At 46.7% G+C, this 24,841-nt stretch overlaps 1 protein-coding gene across 2 annotated transcripts in view; it reads left to right on the top strand.

Annotated features, from left to right (window-relative positions):
* VWF (von Willebrand factor) overlaps positions 1-24,841 on the top strand; it is a 487,638-nt gene that overhangs the window by 323,054 nt on the left and 139,743 nt on the right. For both annotated transcript variants that reach the window (XM_063928500.1, XM_063928501.1), the window contains 3 exons: positions 17,433-17,653; positions 22,760-22,952; positions 24,457-24,801. In XM_063928500.1, the coding sequence (XP_063784570.1) occupies positions 17,433-17,653; positions 22,760-22,952; positions 24,457-24,801 (759 nt within the window). The remainder of the gene's footprint in view (positions 1-17,432; positions 17,654-22,759; positions 22,953-24,456; positions 24,802-24,841) is intronic.

The raw sequence follows: 24,841 nt of genomic DNA, 5'->3' as shown, positions 1-24,841 counted from the left end.
AAAGAAAGAAAAAAAAACCACGGTTAGGTGGTATATACAATTATGGACGGGCTGCCGAGTGCCGACACAGAGGTAGCCACAGCCGTGAACTACCGCACTGTACTGTGTCTGCTGCTAATATAGACTGGTTGATAAAGAGATAGTATACTCGTAACTAGTATGTATGTATAAAGAAAGAAAAAAAAACCACGGTTAGGTGGTATATACAATTATGGACGGGCTGCCGAGTGCCGACACAGAGGTAGCCACAGCCGTGAACTACCGCACTGTACTGTGTCTGCTGCTAATATATAGACTGGTTGATAAAGAGATAGTATACTCGTAACTAGTATGTATGTATAAAGAAAGAAAAAAAAAACACGGTTAGGTGGTATATACAATTATGGACGGGCTGCCGAGTGCCGACACAGAGGTAGCCACAGCCGTGAACTACCGCACTGTACTGTGTCTGCTGCTAATATATAGACTGGTTGATAAAGAGATAGTATACTCGTAACTAGTATGTATGTATAAAGAAAGAAAAAAAAACCACGGTTAGGTGGTATATACAATTATGGACGGGCTGCCGAGTGCCGACACAGAGGTAGCCACAGCCGTGAACTACCGCACTGTACTGTGTCTGCTGCTAATATATAGACTGGTTGATAAAGAGATAGTATACTCGTAACTAGTATGTATGTATAAAGAAAGAAAAAAAACCACGGTTAGGTGGTATATACAATTATGGACGGGCTGCCGAGTGCCGACACAGAGGTAGCCACAGCCGTGAACTACCGCACTGTACTGTGTCTGCTGCTAATATAGACTGGTTGATAAAGAGATAGTATACTCGTAACTAGTATGTATGTATAAAGAAAGAAAAAAAAACCACGGTTAGGTGGTATATACAATTATGGACGGGCTGCCGAGTGCCGACACAGAGGTAGCCACAGCCGTGAACTACCGCACTGTACTGTGTCTGCTGCTAATATAGACTGGTTGATAAAGAGATAGTATACTACTAATATTATATATACTGGTGGTCAGGTCACTGGTCACTAGTCACACTGGCAGTGGCACTCCTGCAGCAAAAGTGTGCACTGTTTAATTTTACTATAATATTATGTACTCCTGGCTCCTGCTATAACCTATAACTGGCACTGCAGTAGTGCTCCCCAGTCTCCCCCACAATTATAAGCTGTGTGAGCTGAGCAGTCAGACAGATATATAATATATATATAGATGATGCAGCACACTGGCCTGAGCCTGAGCAGTGCACACAGATATGGTATGTGACTGACTGAGTCACTGTGTGTATCGCTTTTTTCAGGCAGAGAACGGATATATTAAATAAACTGCACTGTGTGTCTGGTGGTCACTCACTATATAATATATTATGTACTCCTGGCTCCTGCTATAACCTATAACTGGCACTGCAGTAGTGCTCCCCAGTCTCCCCCACAATTATAAGCTGTGTGAGCTGAGCAGTCAGACAGATATATATAATATTATATATAGATAATAGATGATGCAGCACACTGGCCTGAGCCTGAGCAGTGCACACAGATATGGTATGTGACTGAGTCACTGTGTGCTGTGTATCGCTTTTTTCAGGCAGAGAACGGATTATAAATAAAACTGGTGGTCACTATCAGCAAAACTCTGCACTGTACTGAGTACTCCTAATGCTCCCCAAAATTAGTAAATCAAGTGTCTCTCTAATCTATTCTAAACGGAGAGGACGCCAGCCACGTCCTCTCCCTATCAATCTCAATGCACGTGTGAAAATGGCGGCGACGCGCGGCTCCTTATATAGAATCCGAGTCTCGCGATAGAATCCGAGCCTCGCGAGAATCCGACAGCGTCATGATGACGTTCGGGCGCGCTCGGGTTAACCGAGCAAGGCGGGAAGATCCGAGTCGCTCGGACCCGTGAAAAAAAACATGAAGTTCTGGCGGGTAGATTCCCCAATATCCCTTATGGATGCTCTAGAAAATAATAGGATTTTAATACCTACCGGTAAATCCTTTTCTCTTAGACCATAGAGGATGCTGGGGATGCTTCAAGAACCATGGGGGGTATAGACGGGATCCACAGGAGACATGGGCACTTTAAGACTTTAAAAGGGGTGTGAACTGGCTCCTCCCTCTATGCCCCTCCTCCAGACTCCAGTTATAGGAACTGTGCCCAGGGAGACGGACATTTCGAGGAAAAGGATTTATTTAATTTTTAAACTAAGGTGAGATACATACCAGCTCACACCTCAACCACGCCGTACAACATGACATTCAACAACAACGCATGTAACGGCATGAATAACATCAGCCACAGACTGACTGAACTCAACACAACATGTGTGTAACCATAACCAATAACTGCAGATACAGCCCGCACGGACTAAGAGAAAAGGATTTACCAGTAGGTATTAAAATCCTATTTTCTCATACGTCCTAAAGGATGCTGGGGATGCTTCAAGAACCATGGGGTTTATACCAAAGCTCTAGAACGGGCGGGAGAGTGCGGATGACTCTGCAGCACCAATTGACCAAACAAGAGGTCCTCCTCAGCCAGGGTATCAAACTTGTAAAACTTCGCAAAGGTGTTTGATCCCGACCAAGTAGCAGCTTGGCAAAGCTGTAATGCCGAGACCCCTCGGGCAGCCGCCCAGGATGAGCCCACCTTTCTGGTAGAATGGGCCTTCACCGATTTCGGTAACGGCAATCCCGCCGTAGAATGAGCCTGCTGAATCGTATTACAGATCCAGCGTGCAATAGTCTGCATGGAAGCAGGAGCCCCAATCTTGTTGGCAGCCCACAGGACAAACAGAGCCTCTGTTTTCCTAATCTGAGCCATTCTGGCGACATAGATTTTCAAAGCTCTGACCACATCGAGAGACTTCGATTCCGCCAAGTTATCAGTAGCCACTGGCACCACAATAGGCTGGTTTACGTGAAACGATGAAACCACTTTTGGCAGAAATTGCTGACGAGTTCTCAACTCCGCTCTATCTGCATGGAAGATTAAATAGGGGCTTTTGTGAGACAAAGCCGCCAATTCAGACACCCGCCTTGCGGATGCCAAGTCCAACAGCATGACCACTTTCCAAGTAAGGAATTTCAACTCAACCTTACGTAAAGGTTCAAACCAATGAGATTGCAGGAACTGCAACACCACATTACGATCCCACGGTGCCACTGGGGGCACAAAGGGAGGTTGGATGTGCAGCACGCCTTTCACGAAGGTCTGAACTACTGGAAGGGAGGCCAATTCTTTCTGAAAGAAAATTGATAAGGCCGAAATTTGTACTTTAATGGAGCCTAACTTTAGGCCCGCGTCCACACCTGCTTGCAAAAAATGGAGCAAACGCCCCAGCTGAAATTCTTCCATAGGAGCCTTCTTGGATTCACACCAAGACACAAATTTCCTCCAAATACGGTGGTAATGCTTTGCCGTAACTGCTTTTCTAGCCTGAAGTAGTGTGGGAATGACTTCACTGGGAATACCCTTTCGGGCTAGGATTTGGCGTTCAACCGCCATGCCGTCAAACGCAGCCGCTGTAAGTCTTGATACACGCGCGGTCCTTGCTGTAACAGGTCCTCTCGTAGAGGAAGAGGCCAGGTATCTTCTATGAGTAATTCTTGAAGATCGGGATACCAGGCCCTCCTTGGCCAATCTGGAACAATGAGTATCGCCTGAACCCTTGTTCTTCCTATGATCTTTATCACCTTTGGGATGAGTGGAAGTGTAGGGAACACATAGATCGACTGAAACACCCACGGTGTCACCAGGGCGTCCACCGCTACTGCTTGAGGGTCCCTCGACCTGGAACAATATCTCTGAAGTTTCTTGTTGAGGCAAGACGCCATCATGTCTAGTTGAGGAATTCCCCAATGACTTGTCACTTCTGCAAAGACCTCTTGATGAAGACTCCACTCTCCTGGATGGAGATCGTGTCTGCTGAGGAAGTCTGCTTCCCAGTTGTCCACTCCTGGAATGAAGACTGCCGGCAGAGCGCTTGCATGTTTCTCCGCCCAGCGAAGAACTTTTGTGGCCTCCGCCATCACCACTCTGCTCTATGGTCCACCCTGGCGGTTTATGTACGCCACTGCTGTTATGTTGTCTGACTGAATCAAGACGGGCAGACCGCGAAGAAGATGTTCCGCTTGCAGAAGGCCGTTGTAAATGGCCCTTAATTCCAGAACGTTTATGTGCAGACAAGCTTCCTGGCTTGACCATCTTCCCTGGAAATTTTTGCTCCCCAGCCTCGGAGACTTGCATCTGTGGTCACCAGAATCCAATCCTGAATCCCAAACCTGCGACCCTATAGGAGGTGAGAACTGTGCAGCCACCACAGGAGAGAGATTCTGGTCCTGGAAGACAGGATTATTTTCCGGTGCATGTACAGGTGAGACCGGGACCACTTGTCCATCAGGTCCCACTGAAATACCCTGACATGGAACCTGCTAAACTGAATGGCCTCGTAGGCCGCCACCATCTTCCCCAGCAACCGAGTGCATTGAAAAATCGACACTCTTGCCGGTTTCAGAATCTGTTTTACCATGTTCTGTATTTCCAGAGCCTTTTCCACCGGAAGAAAAACTCTCTGTAATTCTGTATCCAGGATCATACCTAAGAATGACAGCCGTGTTGTCGTAACCCACTGCGATTTTGGCAAGTTTAGGAGCCAACCATGTTGTTGCAGAATTGTCAGGGAGAGCGTAACATTTTTCAGTAATTGCTCCTTGGATCTCGCCTTTATCAGAAGATCGTCCAAGTATGGGATAATTGTGATTCCCTGCTTGCGCAGGAGAACCATCATTTCCGCCATAACCTTGATGAAAATCCTCGGAGCCGTGGACAGACCAAACGGCAACGTCTGAAACTGGTAATGACAATCCTGAACAGCAAACCTCAGATAAGCCTGATGTGGAGGATATATGGGGACGTGCAAGTAGGCATCCTTTATGTCAACTGACACCATAAAATCCCCCTCCTCCAGACTGGAGATCACTGCTCGGAGAGATTCCATCTTGAATTAGAATTTTTTTTTAGATAGAAATTTAGGGATTTTAGGTTCAGAATCGGTCTGACTGAGCCATCCGGCTTTGGGACCACGAACAGGCTCGAATAAAAGCCTTCTCCCTGTTGTGACGGGGATACTGTGACAATGACTTGATTTTGACACAGCTTTAGTATTGCAGGGCATACTACCTCCCTTTCTGGAAGAGAAGCTGGCAAGGCCGATTTGAAAAATTGGTGAGGGGGCACGTCTTGAAACTCTAATTTGTACCCTTGGGCTACTATTTCTAATACCCAAGGATCCAGGGCCGAGCGAACCCAGACCTGACTGAAGAGTTGGAGACGTGCCCCCACCGGTGTGGACTCCCGCAGAGGAGCTCCAGCGTCATGCAGTGGATTTGGTAGAAGCCGGGGAGGACTTCTGCTCTTGGGAACTTGCCACAGCCTGTGACCTTTTTCCCCTTCCTCTTCCTCTCGTAGCAAGGAAGGAAGACCCTCGTCCTTTTTTGTAGTTATTGGGCCGAAAGGACTGCATCTGATAGTGGGGCATTTTCTTTTGTTGTGCAGAGACATAAGGTAGAAATGATGACTTACCCGCAGTAGCCGTAGATACCAGGTCAGCGAGGCCGCCACCAAACAAGACACCACCTTTATACGGCAGAGACTCCTTAGCCTTCTTAGAGTCAGCATCAGCATTCCATTGATGAATCCACAATGCCCTCCTAGCTGAGACTGCCATGGCATTGGCCCTTGATCCCAAAAGGCCAATATCCCTCGCAGCTTCCTTTAGATAGGCTGCAGCGTCCCTGATATGACCCAGTGTCAAAAGAACGCTATCCTTGTCCAGGGTATCTATATCAGATGACAAGTTATTTGCCCACTTTTCAATAGCGCTACTCGCCCATGCCGATGCAACGGCAGGCCGAAGCAGCGTACCTGTAGTGACATAAATGGATTTTAGTGTATTTTCCTGCTTACGATCCGCAGGATCCTTTAGGGCTGCCGTATCAGGAGACGGAAGCACCACCTTTTTGGACAGATGCGATAGAGCCTTGTCCACCGTGGGGGTTGACTCCCACATTTCCCTGTACCCAGAGGGGAACGGATATGCCACCGGAATTCTCTTGGGAACCTGTAACTTCTTGTCAGGATTTTCCCAAGCTTTTTCAAAAAGAGCGTTCAGTTCATGAGAGGGAGGAAACGTCACCTCAGATTTCTTTCCTTTATACATACAGACCTTAGTATCAGGGACAGCACAGTCCTCCGTGATATGTAACACGTCTTTTATCGCCACAATCATGTACTGAATGCTCTTAGCCAGTTTAGGATTCAATCTGGCATCACTATAGTCGACACTGGAATCAGAGTCCGTGTCGGTATCTTTATCCGCTATCTGGGTAAATGAACGCTTCTGTGACCCCGAGGGGGTCTGAACTCGTGATAATGCATCCTCCATGGATTTTCTCCATGTCTGGTTCTGAGACTCAGATTTATCCAATCTCTTATTCAACCGAGCCACATTTGCATTCAAAACACTCAAAACATTTACCCAATCAACCGTCGGCGGTGCCAACACGGTCACTCCCACAGTCTTTTCTGTCCCCACTACAGCCTCCTCCTGGGAAGAGCACTCAGCCTCAGACATGTCGACACACGCGTACCGACACCCACAACTACACTGGGGCTGTAGGGGAAAGACCCACAACAAAGCCTGTTAGAGAAAACACAGAGAGAGTTTTGCCAGCTCACAACCCAGCGCCTATCCCGGTACTGAAACAATTAAAATAATGCCTCAGACCTGTTAGCGCTTTTCTACTTATAAAACAGCACCAAATGACTGTGCCCCTTCCCCCCGTTTTGCACCCTGTTACTTGCACAGCAGTGTAGGAGGTCAGGACAAGCGTCTCCACAGCTCTGTGAAGAGAAAATGGCGCTGATTAGAGCTGTGAGGGCTAAGCCCCGCCCCCCTTAATGGCGCGCTTCAGCCCCACTATTTTTCAAATATTTATACTGGCGGGGGGCTGGTTTTAGTGCCCAGGCACTATAAGCCTCTTTTGCCAGTCTATATAATGAGGTTTATGCTGCCCAGGGCGCCCCCCCTGCGCCCTGCACCCTGTAGTGCCGCTTGTGTGTGTGGGAGCATGGCCATGCTGCGCGGTACCTCAAAGCCGTCACTGAAGTCTTCTGATCTTCTTCTACTCACCCGGCTTCTTTCTTCTGGCTCTGCAAGGGGGGTGACGGCGCGGCTCAGGGAACGAGCATCTAGGCGTACCTAGCGATCGGACCCTCTGGAGCTAATGGTGTCCAGTAGCCTAAGAAGCAGAGCCTTGAAACTCACAGAAGTAGGTCTGCTTCTCTCCCCTCAGTCCCACGAAGCAGGGAGCCTGTTGCCAGCAGGTCTCCCTGAAAATAAAAAACCTAACATAAAGTCTTTTTCAGAGAAACTCAGGAGAGCTCCTCAGTGTGCATCCAGTCTCACTGGACACAGAATCTAACTGGAGTCTGGAGGAGGGGCATAGAGGGAGGAGCCAGTTCACACCCCTTTTAAAGTCTTAAAGTGCCCATGTCTCTTGCGGATCCTGTCTATACCCCCCTTGGTTCTTGAAGCATCCCCAGCATCCTCTAGGACGTATGAGAATGGATTTTAATACATATCGGTAAATACTTTTCTCATAGTCCATAAGGGATATTGGGCGCCCGCCTCAGTGCGTTGACTTTTCTGCAGGTTCTTGTTATGTGGTTACCTGTTCAGCTGTTGCTGTTGTTGTTACCAGCTGTTGCTGGTTGTTACATGTTTGTGGTGTGCTGGTGTGGAAATCTCACCACCCTTTCTTATCATTTTCCTTCTCTCATATATATCTAGTGTTCACGCTAGGCTGTTTTAGCAGGGCGCCACGATTTTTTAAGGGCAAAATCCACCCTGCCCTTTCTGCGGCGCCCTGCTAGAACAGCCGCCCGCTTCCTGCCCTCCCAGCGCGTAAAGATTCCGTGCGCATGCGCGTGGCATCCATTCATGCTGTGAGAGAGAGCTTGGGGGAAGCCCAGCACCTCCGTAGGTGCTGGGCGCACACCCAACAGTGACGCCGACGGCCGCCCACGCCCCCTGTTTTATCGTCTGTGGGCTGAACCGCCCATTTTTATTACGTTAAATGATCACGCCCCCTATTTTGCGTGGCCATGCCCCCTTTTCGCCGCACACGCTTGTGCCCCGCACAGTCCGGCGCCCTGATGAAAGCCTAGCGTGAACACTATATGTCCTTTCTCCGGGCACGTTTTTACCTATAACTGCCTGTGGGAGGGGGCATAGAGGGGAGGAGCCAGCACACCGAGTTGAAGAAATTTAAAGTGCACTGGCTCCTTTGGACCCCGTCTATACCCCATTTTACTAGATTCCCCAATATCCCTTATGGACTACGAGAAAAGGATTTACCGGTAGGTATTAAAATCCTATTTTTCTGTGTCTGTAATACAAATAAGCTGCTAAATGTAAAGAAAAAGTCTACACCTCTCGGAGCGGCTCAGGCATACCGGGAGTCATGCCCTATATGGCGTATTGAGGCCAGGTGTATGGGCACACATCTGTAAGATTCATAATAATATGATGCTGAACACATATTACAATTCTTATGGTTCCACTCATTCAGTCTTTTATACATTTTACTTTATGAATGACACCAGCGAGCACAAAGCCACTCGTACTGTGACATAGCCCAAGCGTTCTTTAGACAAAGCGTTATTCAAACTTCTTGGCACCATGTACAATACTGTACAGTGATGATAATATCGTTCTTTCCACCAGTGATGTCAGTGAATCAGGCATTGTACTGTAAGATCCTCTCCATTGATTGTGCTCCGCTGCAATCATAACACTGTACGTCGTGTCAGCAAGGCCGCACATTTCTACTTAAATTGCCTCTTTATTAAGTTGAGTTTGCCTATACATTTGCATTACAGAAGTCATATAAAAGGACAATAGATGTCATTTATTAATTGCTAAAGGAAGTGTAACCCAAAATCGTATTATGGAGTATGCAATAAAAAAATGTGCTCTCTATGCGAACTGCATAGGTGACAAATTACACTTATTTCTCTAACGTCCTAGTGGATGCTGGGGACTCCGTCAGGACCATGGGGATAGCGGGCTCCGCAGGAGACAGGGCACATCTAAAAAGCTTTTTAGGTCACATGGTGTGTACTGGCTCCTCCCCCTATGACCCTCCTCCAAGCCTCAGTTAGGTTTTTGTGCCCGTCCGAGAAGGGTGCAAACTGGATGGCTCTCTTAAGGAGCTGTTTAGTAAAGTTTTTTTTTAGGTTTCTAATCAGTGATTCCTGCTGGCGACAGGATCACTGCAACGAGGGACTTAGGGGAGAGACTTGCAACTCACCTGCGTGCAGGAGGATTGAAGTTTTAGGCTACTGGACACTGAGCTCCAGAGGGAGTCGGAACACAGGTCAGCCTGGGGTTCGTCCCGGAGCCGCGCCGCCGATCCCCCTTACAGACGCTGAAGAAAGACGGCGGAACGGAGGTCCGGAAACAGGCGGCAGAAGACTTCACAGTCTTCAGAGAGGTAGCGCACAGCACTGCAGCTGTGCGCCATTGTTGCTACACGGCTCACTGACACGGTCACGGAGGGTGCAGGGCGCTGCTGGGGGCGCCCTGGGCAGCAATATAAATACCTATTTGGCAAATAAATACATCACATATAGCCATTAAGGCTATATGTATGTATTTAACCCAGGCCAGTTTTCCTAATAACCGGGAGAAAAGCCCGCCGTGAAAGGGGCGGAGCTTATTCTCCTCAGCACTCAGCGCCATTTTCCTGACCAGCTCCGCTGGTGAGGAAGGCTCCCACTCTCCCCTGCACTACAGAAACAGGGTTAAAGAGAAGGGGGGCATAAATTGGCGATATAATTATATATTAAGAGCCCATATATAGAAACAACACCTTCTAGGGTTGTTATATACATTATGGCGCTTTTGGTGTGTGCTGGCAAACTCTCCCTCTGTCTCCCCAAAGGGCTAGTGGGTCCTGTCCTCTATCAGAGCATTCCCTGTATGTGTGTGCTGTAGGTCGGTACGTGTGTGTCGACATGTATGAGGAAAATGTTGGTGAGGAGACGGAGAAAATTGCCTGTAATGGTGATGTCACTCTCTAGGGAGTCGACACCAGAATGGATGGCTTACTTATGGAATTACGTGATAATGTCAACACGCTGCAAGCCGGTTGACGACATGAGACAGCCGGCGGACAAATTAGTATCGGTCCAGGCGTCTCAGACACCGTCAGGGGCTTGTAAAAACGCCCATTTACCTCAGTCGGTCGACAGACACTGACACGGACACTGACCCCAGTGTCGACGGTGAAGAAACAAACGTATTTTTCCTTTAGGGCCACAAGTTACATGTTAAGGGCAATGAAGGAGGTGTTACGTATTTCTGATACCACAAGTACCACAAATAAGGGTATTTTGTAGGGTGGGAAAAAACTACTTGTAGTTTTGCCTAAATCAGATAAATTAAATGAAGTGTGTGATGATACGTGGGGTTCCTCCGACAGAAAGTTATGGGCGGTATACCCTTTTTCCCGCCAGTAGTAAGGGCGAGTTGGAAAACACACCTTAGGGTGGACAAGGCGCTCACACGCTTATAAAAAACATGGCGTTACCGTTTCCAGATACGGCCGCCCTCAAGGAGCCAGCTGATAGGAAGCTGGAAAATATCATAACAGTATATACACACATACTGGTGTTATACTACGACCAGCAATCGCCTCAGCCTGGATGTGCAGCGCTGAGGGGGCTTGGTCGGATTTCCTGACTGAAAATTTTGATACCCTTGACAGGGACAGGATTTTATTGTCTATAGAGCATTTTAAGGATGCATTTCTATATATGTGTGATGCGCAGAGGCATATTTGCATTCTGGCATCAAGAGTAAATGTGATGTACATATCTGCCAGACGAAGACACGACAGTGGTCAGGTGAGGCAGATTCCAGACGGCATATGGAAGTATTGCCGTATAAAGGGGCGGTCCATTGGACCTGGTGGCCATGGCAACAGCTGAAAAATCCACCTTTTGTTACCCCGAGTCACATATTGGCAGAAAAGGACACAGTCTTTTCAGTCTCAGTCCTTTCGTCCCCATACGGGCAGGCGGGCGAAGGCCAGTCATATCTGCCCAGGGGGAGAGGAAAGGGAAGAAGACTGCAGCAAGCAGCTCATTCCCAGGAACAGAAGCTCCTCACGGCTTCTGCCAAGTCCGCAGCATAACGCTGGGGCCGTACAAGCGGACTCAGGTGCGGTAGGGGGTCATCTCAAGAGTTTCAGCAACACTCGCAAGGGAACTCCGGGATCCTACATGTAATATCCCAGGTGTACATTGGAAATTCGAGACGTCTCCCCCTCACACAATTCACAGGCTGTATTCCCAGCAGGTGATAATCAAAGTACCCTTCTTACAACAAGGAAGGGGGTAGTATTCCACACTATATTGTGGTACTGAAGCCAACCGGCTCGGTGAGATCTGAAATATTTGAACACTTACATACAAGCGTTCAAATCAAGATGGAGTCACTCGTAGCAGTGATAGCGAACCAGGAAGAAGGGGACGATATGATGTCACTGGATATCAGGGACGTTTACCTACAGGTCCAAATTTGCCCTTCTCACCAAGGGTACTTCAGGTTCCTGGTACAGAACTGTCACTATCAGTTCAGACGCTGCCGTTTGGATGGTCCACGGCGCCCCGGGTCTTTACCAAGGTAATGGCCGGAATGATGATTTTTCTTAAAAGAAACATGGACGCTTTCCTGATAAGGGCAAGGTCCAGAGAACAGTTGGAGGTCGGAGTAGCACTATCTTAAGTAGTTCTACGACAGCACGAGTGGATTCTAAATATTCCAAAATCGCAGCTTTTTCCGACGACACGTCTACTGTTCCTAGGGAAGATTCTGGACACAGTCCAGAAAAACGTGTTTCTCCCAGTGGAGAAAACCAGGGAGTTATCCGAGCTAATCGGGATCCTCCTAAAACCAGGAAAAGTGTCAGTGCATCATTGCACAAGAGTCCTGGTAAAAATGGTGGCTTATTACGAAGCAATTCCATTCGGCAGATTTCCCGCAAGAACTCTTCAGTGGGATCTGCTGGACAAATGGTCCGGATCGCATCCTCAGATGCATCAGCGGATAACCCTATATCCAAGGAAAAGGGTGTCTCTCCTGTGGTGATTACAGAGTGCTCATCTTCTAGAGGGCCGCAGATTCGGCATTCAGGATTGGATGCCGGTGACCACGGAGGCCAGCCTGAGAGGCTGGGGAACAGTCACACAGGGAAAAAATTTCCAGGGAAGTGTGATTAAGTCTGGAGAATTCTCTCCGCATAAATAAGCTTAGAGCAAATTTATAATGCTCTAAACTTAGCTAGACCTCTGCTTCAAGGTCAGCCGGTATTGATCCAGTGGGATAACATCACGGCAGTCGCCCACGTAAACAGAAGGGCGGCACAAGAAGCAGGAGGGCAGTGAAAACTGCAAGGATTTTTCGCTAGGCGGAAAATCATGTGATAGCACTGTCAGCAGTGTTCTTTCCGGGAGTGGACGACTGGGAAGCAGACTTCCTCAGCAGGCATGACCTCCACCCGGGAGAGTGGAAACTTCATAGGGAAGTTTTTCAACATGATTGTGGACCGTTGGCAAAGACCAAAGGTGGACATGATGGCGTCCCGCCCGAACAAAAATGGGACAGGTATTCCGCCAGGTCATGAGACCTTCAGGCGATAGCTGTGGATGTTCTGGTAACACCGTGGGTGTACCAGTCTGTGTATGTGTTCCCTCCTCTGTTTCTCATAACCAGGGTATTGAGAATTATAAGACATAGAGGAGTATGAACTATACTAGTGGCTCCGGATTGGCCAAGAGGGACTTGGTACCCGGAACTTCAAGAAATGCTCACAGAGGACTAAGGGCCTGGGGAGCTAAGAAGGGACTTGATTCAGCAAGTACCATGTCTATTCCAAGACTTACCGCGGCTGCGTTTGACGGCATGGCGGTTGAATGCCGGATCCTGAGGGGAAAAGGCATTCCATAAGAGGTCATACCTACCCTGGTCAAAGCCAGGAAGGAGGTGACCGCACAACGTCATCACCACATGTGGTGAAAATATGTTGCGTGGGTGAGGCCAGGAAGGCTCCACGACGGAAATTCAACTAGGTCGATTTCTACACTTCCTGAAAACAGGAGTGTTTTGGACCTCAAATTGGGGTTCATTAACATTTAAATTTCGGCCCTGTAGATTTTCTTCCAGAAAGAATTGACTTCTGTTCCTGAAGTCCAGATTGTAAAGGATGTATTGCATATACAGCTTTTTTGTGCCCCTAGGGGCACCGTGAGATCTCAACATAGTGTTGGGATTTCTTAAAATCATATTGGTTTGAACCGCTCAAATCTGTGGATTTGAAATATCTCACATGGAAAGTGACCATGCTGTTGACAAATATCTCACATGGGAAGTGACCATGTTGTTAGCCCTGGCCTCGGCCAGGCGATTGTCAGAATGGGCGGCTTTGTCTTACAAAAGCCCATATTAAAATTTTCCATTTGAACAGGACAGAACTGGGACTCGTCTCCAGTTTCTTCATGAAGGGGTGTCAGCGTTTTCACCTGAAACAACCTCTTGTGGTGCCTGCGGCTACTAGGGACTTGGAGGACTCCAAGTTACTAGACGTGGTCAGGGCCCTAAAAATATATATATATATATATAGTTAGGACGGCTGGAGTCAGAAAGTCTGACTTGCTGTTTATACTGTATACACCCAACAAGCTGGGTGCTCATGCTTCTAAGCAGTCTATTGCACGCTGGATTTGTAGTACAATTCAGCTTGCACATTCTGTGGCAGGCCTGCCACAGACGAAATATGTAGATGCCCATTCCACAAGGAAGGTGGGCTCATCCTGGGCGGCTGCCCGAGGAGTCTCGGCATTACAACTTTGCCGAGCAGCTACGTGGTCAGGGGAGAACACGTTTGTAAAATTCTACAAATTTGATACCCTGGCAAAGGAGGACCTGGAGTTCTCTCATTCGGTGCTGCAGAGTCATCCGCACTCTCCCGCCCGTTTGGGAGCTTTGGTATAATCCCCATGGTCCTGACGGAGTCCCCAGCATCCACTAGGACGTTAGAGAAAATAAGAATTTACTTACCGATAATTCTATTTCTCGTAGTCCGTAGTGGATGCTGGGCGCCCATCCCAAGTGCGGATTGTCTGCAATGCTTGTACATAGTTATTGTTACAAAAATCGGGTTATTACTATTGTTGTGAGCCATCTTTTCGGAGGCTACTTCGTTTTGTTATCATACTGTTAACTGGGTTCAGATCACAAGTTGTACGGTGTGATTGGTGTGGCTGGTATGAGTCTTACCCGGGATTCAAAATCCTTCCTTATTGTGTACGCTCGTCCGGGCACAGTACCTAACTGAGGCTTGGAGGAGGGTCATAGGGGGAGGAGCCAGTACACACCATGTGACCTAAAAAGCTTTTTAGATGTGCCCTGTCTCCTGCGGAGCCCGCTATCCCCATGGTCCTGACGGAGTCCCCAGCATCCACTACGGACTACGAGAAATAGAATTATCGGTAAGTAAATTCTTATTTTATAGGGGGAATCACAGGTTTTAGCGAAGTGTTTCTGGAAATTTTTGTTCCTTGTAATGTCCCTATTATTCATCATCTGCACAGTACAATTACTGTTATTTTGTATGCTAGATATAATTCCAACCATCGCCGTAAGTAGGGGTGTGCAAGTGATGCATCACAGTCCCTGTATCTGGAAAGAAGCCAGGATCTCTGCTGCAAAGCTGTCTGGAGCGTGTATCAGACGCTCCAGGTAAGCATTCTGCATTTTCTGCAGCCACCCAGAGTGTCCTGAGGACTCTCTGGTCAATGCTGCAGTTCCCTACACCGGTGGCCCCACCCACTCTATGATGTCACAAGTCCCATCTGCGATGACCCCGACTCCTTAATAATGCTATTGGTCAGGGGGAGTGGCTGGGGCGTGGCCAGCATAGGGCAGAAAACAGCCCTATCACAGCACTGATTCTGAGTCGCCATTCTAACTCTTTATAACTCTATGGCAGTGATTTTCAACCCTTTTTAATTTGCCGCACACTGTACAAGATTTTAAAATTGCAATGGCACACCATCCGTACCCCATGGTAAGAAAACACACAAATTGGCCCCCACAGTAATTAAACAAATGCACTGGCCCCTGCAGTAATTAAACACAATTCTACACACTGCTCCCCCGCAATGATTACACCACACACTGTCCCTCATAGTAATTCCGCACATTGTTTCCCCCCCCCCCACATTAATTCCACCACACACTGCCCCCATAGTTCTGTCACACATTGCCACCCCCTAGTAAATCCACTACATACTGCACTATAGTAATTCCACACATCCCACCCCCTCCCCCCCGTGTAATTCCACCACCCACTGCCCCCTTAGTAATGGCACACTCTATCAACTATACTAATTCAAGACGCCCCCCTCCCCACTCAGTAATTTCAACACACACTGCCCCCTTAGTAATGGCACACTCTGTCCCCCATAGTAATTCAACACACTGCCCCCCTACGGTAATTCTACCACACACTACCCCCATAGTAATGATGACACACTCTGTCCCCCATAGTAATTCAACACACTGCCCCCCTACAGTAATTCTACCACACACTACCCCCATAGTAATGATGACACACTCTTCCCCATAGTAATTCAACATACTGCCCCCCTACAGTAATTCTACCACACACTACCCCCATAGTAATGATGACACACTCTTCCCCATAGTAATTCAACACACTGCCCCCCTACAGTAATTCTACCACACACACTACCCCCATAGTAATGATGACACACTCTTTCCCATAGTAAATCAACACACTGCCCCCCTACAGTAATTCCACCACACACTACCCCCATAGTAATGATGACACACTCTTCCCCCATAGTAATTCAACACACTGCCCCCCTACAGTAATTCCACCACACAGTGCCCCGAAAGTAATGCAACATGTAGTCCTCAATAGTAATTCTGCCCCACAGCAATCAAATATATACGAAGAGCATTGACCCCAGCTTCAGAGTAAAAAGTTACCTCCTCAGCGGTGGGAGCACTGTGAGGCAGCAAGGAGCAGCACGGACACTGAGCAGCACTGGGTGGGAAGACGACATGGCATACGTAACCTATGGGTCATGCCGCATGCCCGGAGGTCATGGCCCGGACCGCGGAAGAGCATTCGCTGCCTGAGCACGACAGTGATGATTGCAGTAGCCGGCAGCCGGGCAAGTGGCATCTCCTGGGTGGTGGCCCACATCACAATCGTGGTTGAAACCGCTCCTCTATGAGGTTAATGTATCAAGCAGTGAATAGAGTGGAGAAGTTGCTCATAACATCTATTATAGAATAGAATAGACTTGGTAAAAATGCATACCTTGGTGGTAATTGTAATTTCCGATAGCTACCTAGTTTGGACCATACATGAGCTACAGCTGCTCAGCCTTAAATTATTATGAAACCTTAACCACTAGGCTACATTGTTTGTATCTGCAATAACTGTATGTGGGAATTACATTTTTCAAGGCTAACCTAAATGTGCTCCCTCTATTCAATTAGCCAAAGCATTGCAGTAATATGCGAGAGATGCACTGGCATCTTTATAATGGGTGCAGTGTGTGCAGTGCACATGGGCCCCTGAGTCCAGGGGGGCCACACTACACATGCTGCACCTGTTATTTGAATACTCACCCCTCCAGAGTCCCGCGCCAATGTCAGAGTGCTGTTAAATCATCGTGAAAATGGCGCTTCTGCCATTTTCCCGGAGTTCTGTGCATGCGCAGTAGAGAACTCGCTGGGAAAATGGCCGCCGCACCATTTCCCCAGAGATCTGCACATGCGCTGTAGAGTCTGAGCCCTCTAGCGTTAAGACTCTCAGTGCAGCCGGCAGAGAGGAGGGGGCACGAATGGAGGAGGCTGCACATAGGCCTCCTCCTCTCTTAAAGCGCCCCTGGAGAGATGAAGGAGGAACTCACATTGATTGTGGTTAGTTGATGCCTTTCCCTCAGACATCCAGAGGCAGAACTCACATCCCTATTGCAAATTGTCCCTACTTGCTTATTATATATATATATATATATATAAAAAGGACATTATATACAGTGACACATTGTTATAATATCATTATGATTCTCATCCTGACCAAAATGAGGTTAGAAAACACGGTTGCCAGATGCTTTGTCATTGTAATGGCGGTCTACCGTTCTGTTAGTCATCATTCCGACACTCCCGGTACAGTTCCATTGGGGGTGATATGCTACTGCTAACCACAGGCAGAGTAACATGTGCTGATACAATGTGACTCATTTGTTTTGCTCACCAGGTTCCTGCACGGGAAGCTCAAACAGACACATTGTCACATTTGATGGACTTAATTTTAAACTCATCAGCAACTGCTCCTATGTGCTATTCAATGACAAGGAGAACAATATGAAAGTGACAGTACAGAATGGGGAGTGCAGCTCATTGGACCATCAGACCTGCATGGATTCCATACAAGTGTCGTATGATCAAGAGACAGTAAAACTGTCACATGATATGCAGGTAGGCTACGTCTCCTTGATTCTATTTTTATACAGCTCAGTCTCCCATATCCGAAAATCCAATATCCAAAATATTCAGAAATCCACATTTCTTTGAGCGCGACCGGGATAGTTCATTCATTCATTCATTCATTCATTCATTCATTCATTCATTCATTCGACTGGGATAGGACATTCACTTGCTGATGGTCCAATGTACACAACATTTATTTCATGCACAAAAATATTAAAAATATTTTATAAAATGTTTCCTGTGTGTATAAGGTGTATATGAAACATAAATGCATTCTGTTTTTAGACTTAGGTCACGTCCTCAAGATCTATCATTATGGTATGCAAATATTCTAAAATACGGACAAAAACGATATCAAAATACTTCCGGTCCCGAGCATTCAGATAATGGAGACTCAGCCTGTAATTGTATTCATCATGCAGATTGACATATAAAGTAGGAGATTTTCTGAACCATAGCAGTGCCCTAGTAAATATTATGTCTAATAGTAGTGCCCTAGATTAATTTATGAACCATCGTAGTTCCCTAGTTATATTATGTCCCATTGTAGGGCTGCCAGTACACATTATGCCACACGATATCCCCAATTCACATTACATAGAAACAGAGAATATGATGGCAGATTGAGTCTGTCCCTATGACATACAGTGTCCCCAATTTATATTATGCTACATTACAGTGCCCCCCGTTCATACTGTGCCACATTACAGTGCCCTCCAGTTACATTTATGCCATGTTACCGTGCCCCAGTTCATATTATGCAACACTATAGTACCTCTATTTCCTATTGTGCCACATTAAAGTGCTGCAGGTCTTATCATGTAACATTATAATACCCTCCACATTACAATGAGCACATCAGATTATGACACTTTACAGTGCCCTCCAGTTCATATTGTGCCATTTTCAGTGCCCTCCAGTTCATATTGTGCTACTTTACAGTGCCCTACAGTTCATATTCTGCCACTTTACAGTGCCCTCCAGTTCATATTGTGCTACTTTAAAGTGCCCTCCAGTTCATATTGTGCCACATTACAGTGCCCTCCAGTTCATATTGTGCCACATTATAGTGCCCTCCAGTTCATATTGTGCCACATTACAGTGCCCTCCAGTTCATATTGTGCCACATTATAGTGCCCTCCAGTTCATATTGTGCCACATTACAGTGCCCTCCAGTTCATATTGTGCCACATTATTGTGCCCTCCAGTTCATATTGTGCCACATTACAGTGCCCTCCAGTTCATATTGTGCCACATTATAGTGCCCTCCAGTTCATATTGTGCCACATTACAGTGCCCTCCAGTTCATATTGTCCCACATTATAGTGCCCTCCAGTTCATATTGTGCCACATTACAGTGCCCTCCAGTTCATATTGTTCCATATTACAGTGCCCTCCAGTTCATATTGTGCCACATTATAGTGCCCTCCAGTTCATATTGTGCCACATTATAGTGCCCTCCAGTTCATATTGTGCCACATTATAGTGCCCTCCAGTTCATATTGTGCCACATTACAGTGCCCTCCAGCTCATATTGTGCCATATTACAGTGCCCTCCAGTTCATATTGTGCCACATTATAGTGCCCTCCAGTTCATATTGTGCCACATTACAGTGCCCTCCAGTTCATATTGAGCCATATTACAGTGCCCTCCAGTTCACATTGTTCCACATTATAGTGCCCTCCAGTTCATATTGTGCCACATTAAAGTGCTGCAGGTCTTATTATGTAACATTATAATACCCTCCACATTACAATGAGTACATCAGTTCATATTGTGCCACATTACAGTGCCCCCTTACCATTGTTATATTCACTACACACTCCTGTCACTGAAAATGTAATGTCATAGAATTCATGCTGAACAATGGATCAGACCCAATTGCTGAGCAGACAAATCTGGGAAATTGGTATGCAACTTTATAACCTGGGTCCAGGCCCCCTAATCCTCTGGGTCCCATAGCAATGGCACCCCCTGCACCCCCATAGTTACACCCATATGTCTAGCTATTTACACAGTGCGGATGCATCCATATTGTGAGCTCATCCTGTCCATCAAGTTGCCAATAATCGGTGGCATCAATGGGGCCCTGTCTAATATTCATGATGCTTAATGTTTATTCATGAAGTGCTGTTTGCCACTGCATGGATGATAGGCTGTTTGCCACTGAAAGGATGATTTCACCTCACAAAATGGCTCCCTCCACTGTAGAAGTGACTTAAATGCCACAGCATCCCTGACCATCAGACAGTGAAATCATAATTTCATTTAAGTTCTCCTTTTGCGTTTAACTTTCAATCAATAGAAGATTAAAATCTGTTTGTTGCCCATAGCAACCAGTCTGAATATAGATATCATTTTGTAAGTGCAGTTTAGAAAATGAAGGCAGCCATCTGATTGGTTACTCGTTCGTTATGCTCATTTACATAAATGCCCCTCATTGTGACATGTGCTGCTGTTTTGTGATATGACAGAACATTTGTAAGGCACTGCAGTTAGATGTCACAGCACCCATTATAAAATAATACTCGGTGACTTCTAGCCGACCTCTGGCACGCTGACTGCAGAGAGCGTGTAATGGCCGATGAATGATGATGCATTGCAAAAAGTATCTCAAACTGCCAGAAAATAACGCCTTAGAAAATGCTAATGAAAACATTGCTTTACAACTGCAGCTTAGATTAAATGGATTATTGCCAGTTTCTACAAGTACACATACACTTCCATTTGTTCTGTGTGACTTATTTTACAAATATGTTTCTCTTTGGCTTTTGTTTCATTGCTGATTTAAGCTGGTAATGAAAAACGTTATGAAATTGTGAAAGGAGTTTCCCTGTCAAAAAATAATAATAGTATATTGTACAAATTGTATTAATGTAATGTAAACAAAAACTCTACTGTATACTGTACATAGGTGTTCTGCCATATGGCGAAACATCGGGTGTGGATCATAGGGCCGACAGCAACTAGGTCGACAGTCATTAAGTCGACCACTATTGGTCAACAGGTCATTAGGTCGATATGAAAAAAGGTTGACGTGGAAAAAGGTCGATATGAGTTTTTCAAATTTTTTTGGTGTCGTTTTCTTCGTAAAGTGACCGGGAACCCCAATTAGTGTACTGTGTCCCCTCGCATGACTCACTTCGCTCACCATGTTTTGGGCAAGGTGTTTCGCTACGCTGCCGCTGCGCACCGCACAGGTTACTATTCCCAATCGTGGTCCACAATGAATTGCAAAGTATGAAAAAGTTCAAAAAATGAAAAAAATAAAAAAAATAAATGAAAATGAAAAACTCACGTCGACCTTTTCATGTGTCGACCTTGGCCTTGTTGACCTAGTGACCATGTCGACCAAGTGACCAGGTCGACCTAATGCATGCCGACCAATAGTGGTCGACCTAATGAGGATCAACCTGAAGACCGGATACGGAAACATCATAGGTGCATATACTGCGTACAGTGGGGCTGATTCACAGGTGGATGTTATTTCAATGTTTATGCTAAACATAGAAGCTTTAAGGCCTGCGCATGCGCAGAAGCCACACTGCCCAGTGCAGATCTGAGTCTACTATGGTGCTCGCAGTGCCCTAAACACTGCAGAGTGATTGATACTGTATGTTGCTGGAATTTGGGAGTGGCATCAGGTTTCAGAAAACAGGGGGCATGTTGATGGACACGCAGATGAACGAGGCCATGTCTTTTTAGCAGCGGATCACAAAAGCCGATGGTGGGCTGGCTTACTTAACACGCCTCCTGCGGCATTCGCATAATATTAACCAGATGCTGCAAAGACGTAGCTCCCTGTGTCAAAGAATGTCATTTTATTTTGGGTGGTATTCACTAAATTATGGTGAATTGTAGTGTTAGTTACACGGTATGTTTATTTTCTCTGAACCAACGGATTCCCCGTGCCCAACGTCTTTAGATCCAGCGCTGCTCTCTTGTTTCTCGCTACCTCTCGTCTTTATCAAACACACGTCAGTGTTCTCAATTCCATCTCTGGATTTCACATTGATATGAACATGGGGCATAATGTACGTAAACCTGATGTTTATGCATATCTCCGATGTTTTCAGATCTGCGAAGGCACAGAAGCTACACTGCACATGTGCAGATAGGTGGCTGCGATGCTGCTCACGGTGCCCCAGCACTGATTGACATGCTGCTGGCATTTAGGGGTGGTGACAGGTAGCATTCCAGAATACAGGGCATGACTGCCCCATTTTCTGGTCGTGCTGAAGCCAGCGGAGGCATCCTTGGATGTAGCGTCACTGGCTTCAGCAGTGTGATTGTACCGGACATCCTGAGAAATCTGACGGTTACACAGATGTCCGATGGTCACGCAGTTGATCCGATGCTGTATCCGTAAACACAGCAGTGGATTACAGAAACCTGCAATGGGCGTTTTAACTGCAGACACCTCTGGCATCTTTTTACGTATTTTTTTCAGAGCCGCTGTGTACAAAGGGGGTTATTCAGAATCAGTACCAGCTTTGCAAAAGTCACAAAAAACAGCTACTCTGGGGGCTGCACAGCACAGGGCAAGGCCACTCAGCATGTGTAGCGCCGCCCAGCGATGCAATCGCAATCATACGCACCGATGCCATGTTTCCCGTTGCAATAAACTCAGGCAACGTCATCCGGCTGTCCTAAAAATGGCCATGACAGGTCCGCGTTTTCCCAATGCCATGTCGCCACCTCTGACCGCCCCCATCTCATGTCAATAACTATGCGATCACATCTTTCTCGGATGCGATCGCATAGTGAAAGTCCACGCATGCGCAATGTGAGCACTGCGCATGCGCAGACTGATGAAACATGGGCGTTAGCAATTATTGCAAAATTGCTATCAACTCTGAATAGCCCCCAAAGACACCAGCTCATCTCTTATATCCTCCGGGACATGGCCACAGCATAGCTGGGGCATGCCTAGACCTCCCTGCAATCCCTGGCCCCTAGAGAGACCATATCCCATGTAATCACTTCTCACCCCCTTTCTCTGCGCCACTGCCCCTGTATACAACAGCAAAGTATATAATTGTGTCTGCACCAAACTGTATGTTCTGTTTGTTAACTTTTTTATTTCTTTCCAGGTCTCTGTAAATGGAAGGTTAGTCTCCGTCCCCTACCACAGCGACACGTTTAATATAGATGCTTTTGGAGCTCTCATACATGATATTAGAATACATAAACTGGACTTTGCTTTAACATTTACACCAAGAAACAATGAATTTATGCTTCAGCTCAACCCACATATTTTCTCTTCAAAAACATCAGGGCTTTGTGGTAAGTTATCGTAGCCCCTCTGTGGTGGGAACATGGTAGCAATGATATTTCTTTTGTGGACATGGATTTGGGTCACTTTTTCAGATTAAAGTACAGTATCATGAAATGTTCTTACAGCGTGACTAGTAGGTTATCCTCTGGCCGGATAGTCCATCTGGTGAGAGAACATAACCACCCAATCATAGGCTAACTCAGAGACGGATTATGGCCTCGGGGGGGGGGGGGGGGTCCGGGGCACTTAAAAAAAGGGGGCCCTAAGGTCTAAAATTAAATTTTATATATATATATACATACATACAACAAAGACCACTCAAACTGGCACTTGATCACATGGGTGCTCCGGTACCCTCAGTGAAGGGTGTATATATTAGCGGATCCCCCAATGCGGCATTCTGGAGACTTGTGAAAGGCAGGTTTATGATGAATACATGTAAAAATTCATAGACGTTTCAGGGCACGTGTGTCACCTAGAAGAAGGGGCATGCGAGCCCTGAAATGTTGGTGCATATAGATATATATATATATATGTGTGTGTGTGTGTGTGTGTACATATATATATATATATATATATACATATAGATAGATAGATAGATAGATAGATAGATAGATAGATAGATAGATAGATAGATAGATAGAAAACCCAGCTTCAAATTCCCATCTAATAAACAAAAAGTTAATGCAGCCTGTCTTACTGTGCTGATGGCAAGTGAAGGCTGCAACGAATGAAGCGCACACAGAAGAGGAAGAGAGCACGTTCCTTTCTCTCCTCTGCAGGGTACAACCACCTCCACCCGTGCCGCGCCGCATGCTCAGGATCCCGCCTCCTTCTTCCCTGCAGCCTGCGCTCCAACCAGTCATGGAGCCGCAGGCTGCAGCTTCACTTATCATTGGACAGCTGAGCCTTCGTTCAGCTCGGCTGCCCTGTACAACTCTGCAGCGCCGGCGGCTGCTTGATAGCTGTTAACGCAGCGCCGCAGATCGGTAATAGAGATCCGATCTGCGGTGGGTGGCGGGGGGCCCTCTCACAGCGTGGGGCCCAGGGGTACTTACCCCCAGCGCACCCCCCTTAATCCGGCTCTGGGCTAACTTTCTGCTTAGACTATATGAATCAGCAGGAAGAGGTCCACAAACGGGAAATTGCTCTGGCACCGATCCTGTCGCCCATCACTGGATCTGGGGAGCATTGTTACAAGAGCATTGTTAGATGATGACTAAAGATCTGCAGATTCCTGCAGGAAGTGTTGGGTAGGGTTTGGTCAACCTAATCCAAATCCTGATTTCCCAGTGACTTGAAAATAACGATACACTATTATTTTTATAGTATTAATATCACTTCCCCTGGATTAATATGCAAAGATGACGTTTTGGTTGTTGTAAATGTACTAGTTACTTGTCTGAACCCTACATAATGGATTTGGGACATAGCTAGCACCAACCTCCTGACAGCTGTGAGGGAGTCAACTCAGTATAGGATTTACAGTGTTTTGTTTTTTTCCTAACACAGGTATATGTGACAACAACCCAGCTAATGACTTCACACTCCGAGACGGTACAGTTACAACAGACAGCAGCAAATTCATCAAACAGTGGACCTTGGCCGACACTTTCGGGAGGACATGCGAAACCAAACTCGATGATGTGTGTTCCCAGTCTCCGAGCCCCATGTGCAGCATTCTACTTTCCAAAACATTTGAAGAATGCCACTCAAAGGTTCAACCCAGCAGTTTCTTTGCACTGTGTGAAGAGAACAGCTGTCACGGGCAGGATTTCTGTGGGACCATTGCAAGTTACAGTCATCTTTGTAGGATCCACGGAGTATGTGTGAACTGGAGGACACCAGATCTGTGCCGTGAGTGTAACATATTTTACTTATCAGCTGGATTGCATCC

The sequence above is a fragment of the Pseudophryne corroboree genome, chromosome 6 (genome assembly GCF_028390025.1).
Source record: "Pseudophryne corroboree isolate aPseCor3 chromosome 6, aPseCor3.hap2, whole genome shotgun sequence".
In the NCBI taxonomy this organism is placed as follows: domain Eukaryota; kingdom Metazoa; phylum Chordata; class Amphibia; order Anura; family Myobatrachidae; genus Pseudophryne; species Pseudophryne corroboree.
Note: the sequence above shows the minus strand (reverse complement) of the source record. Positions and strands in the feature narration are given on the sequence as shown.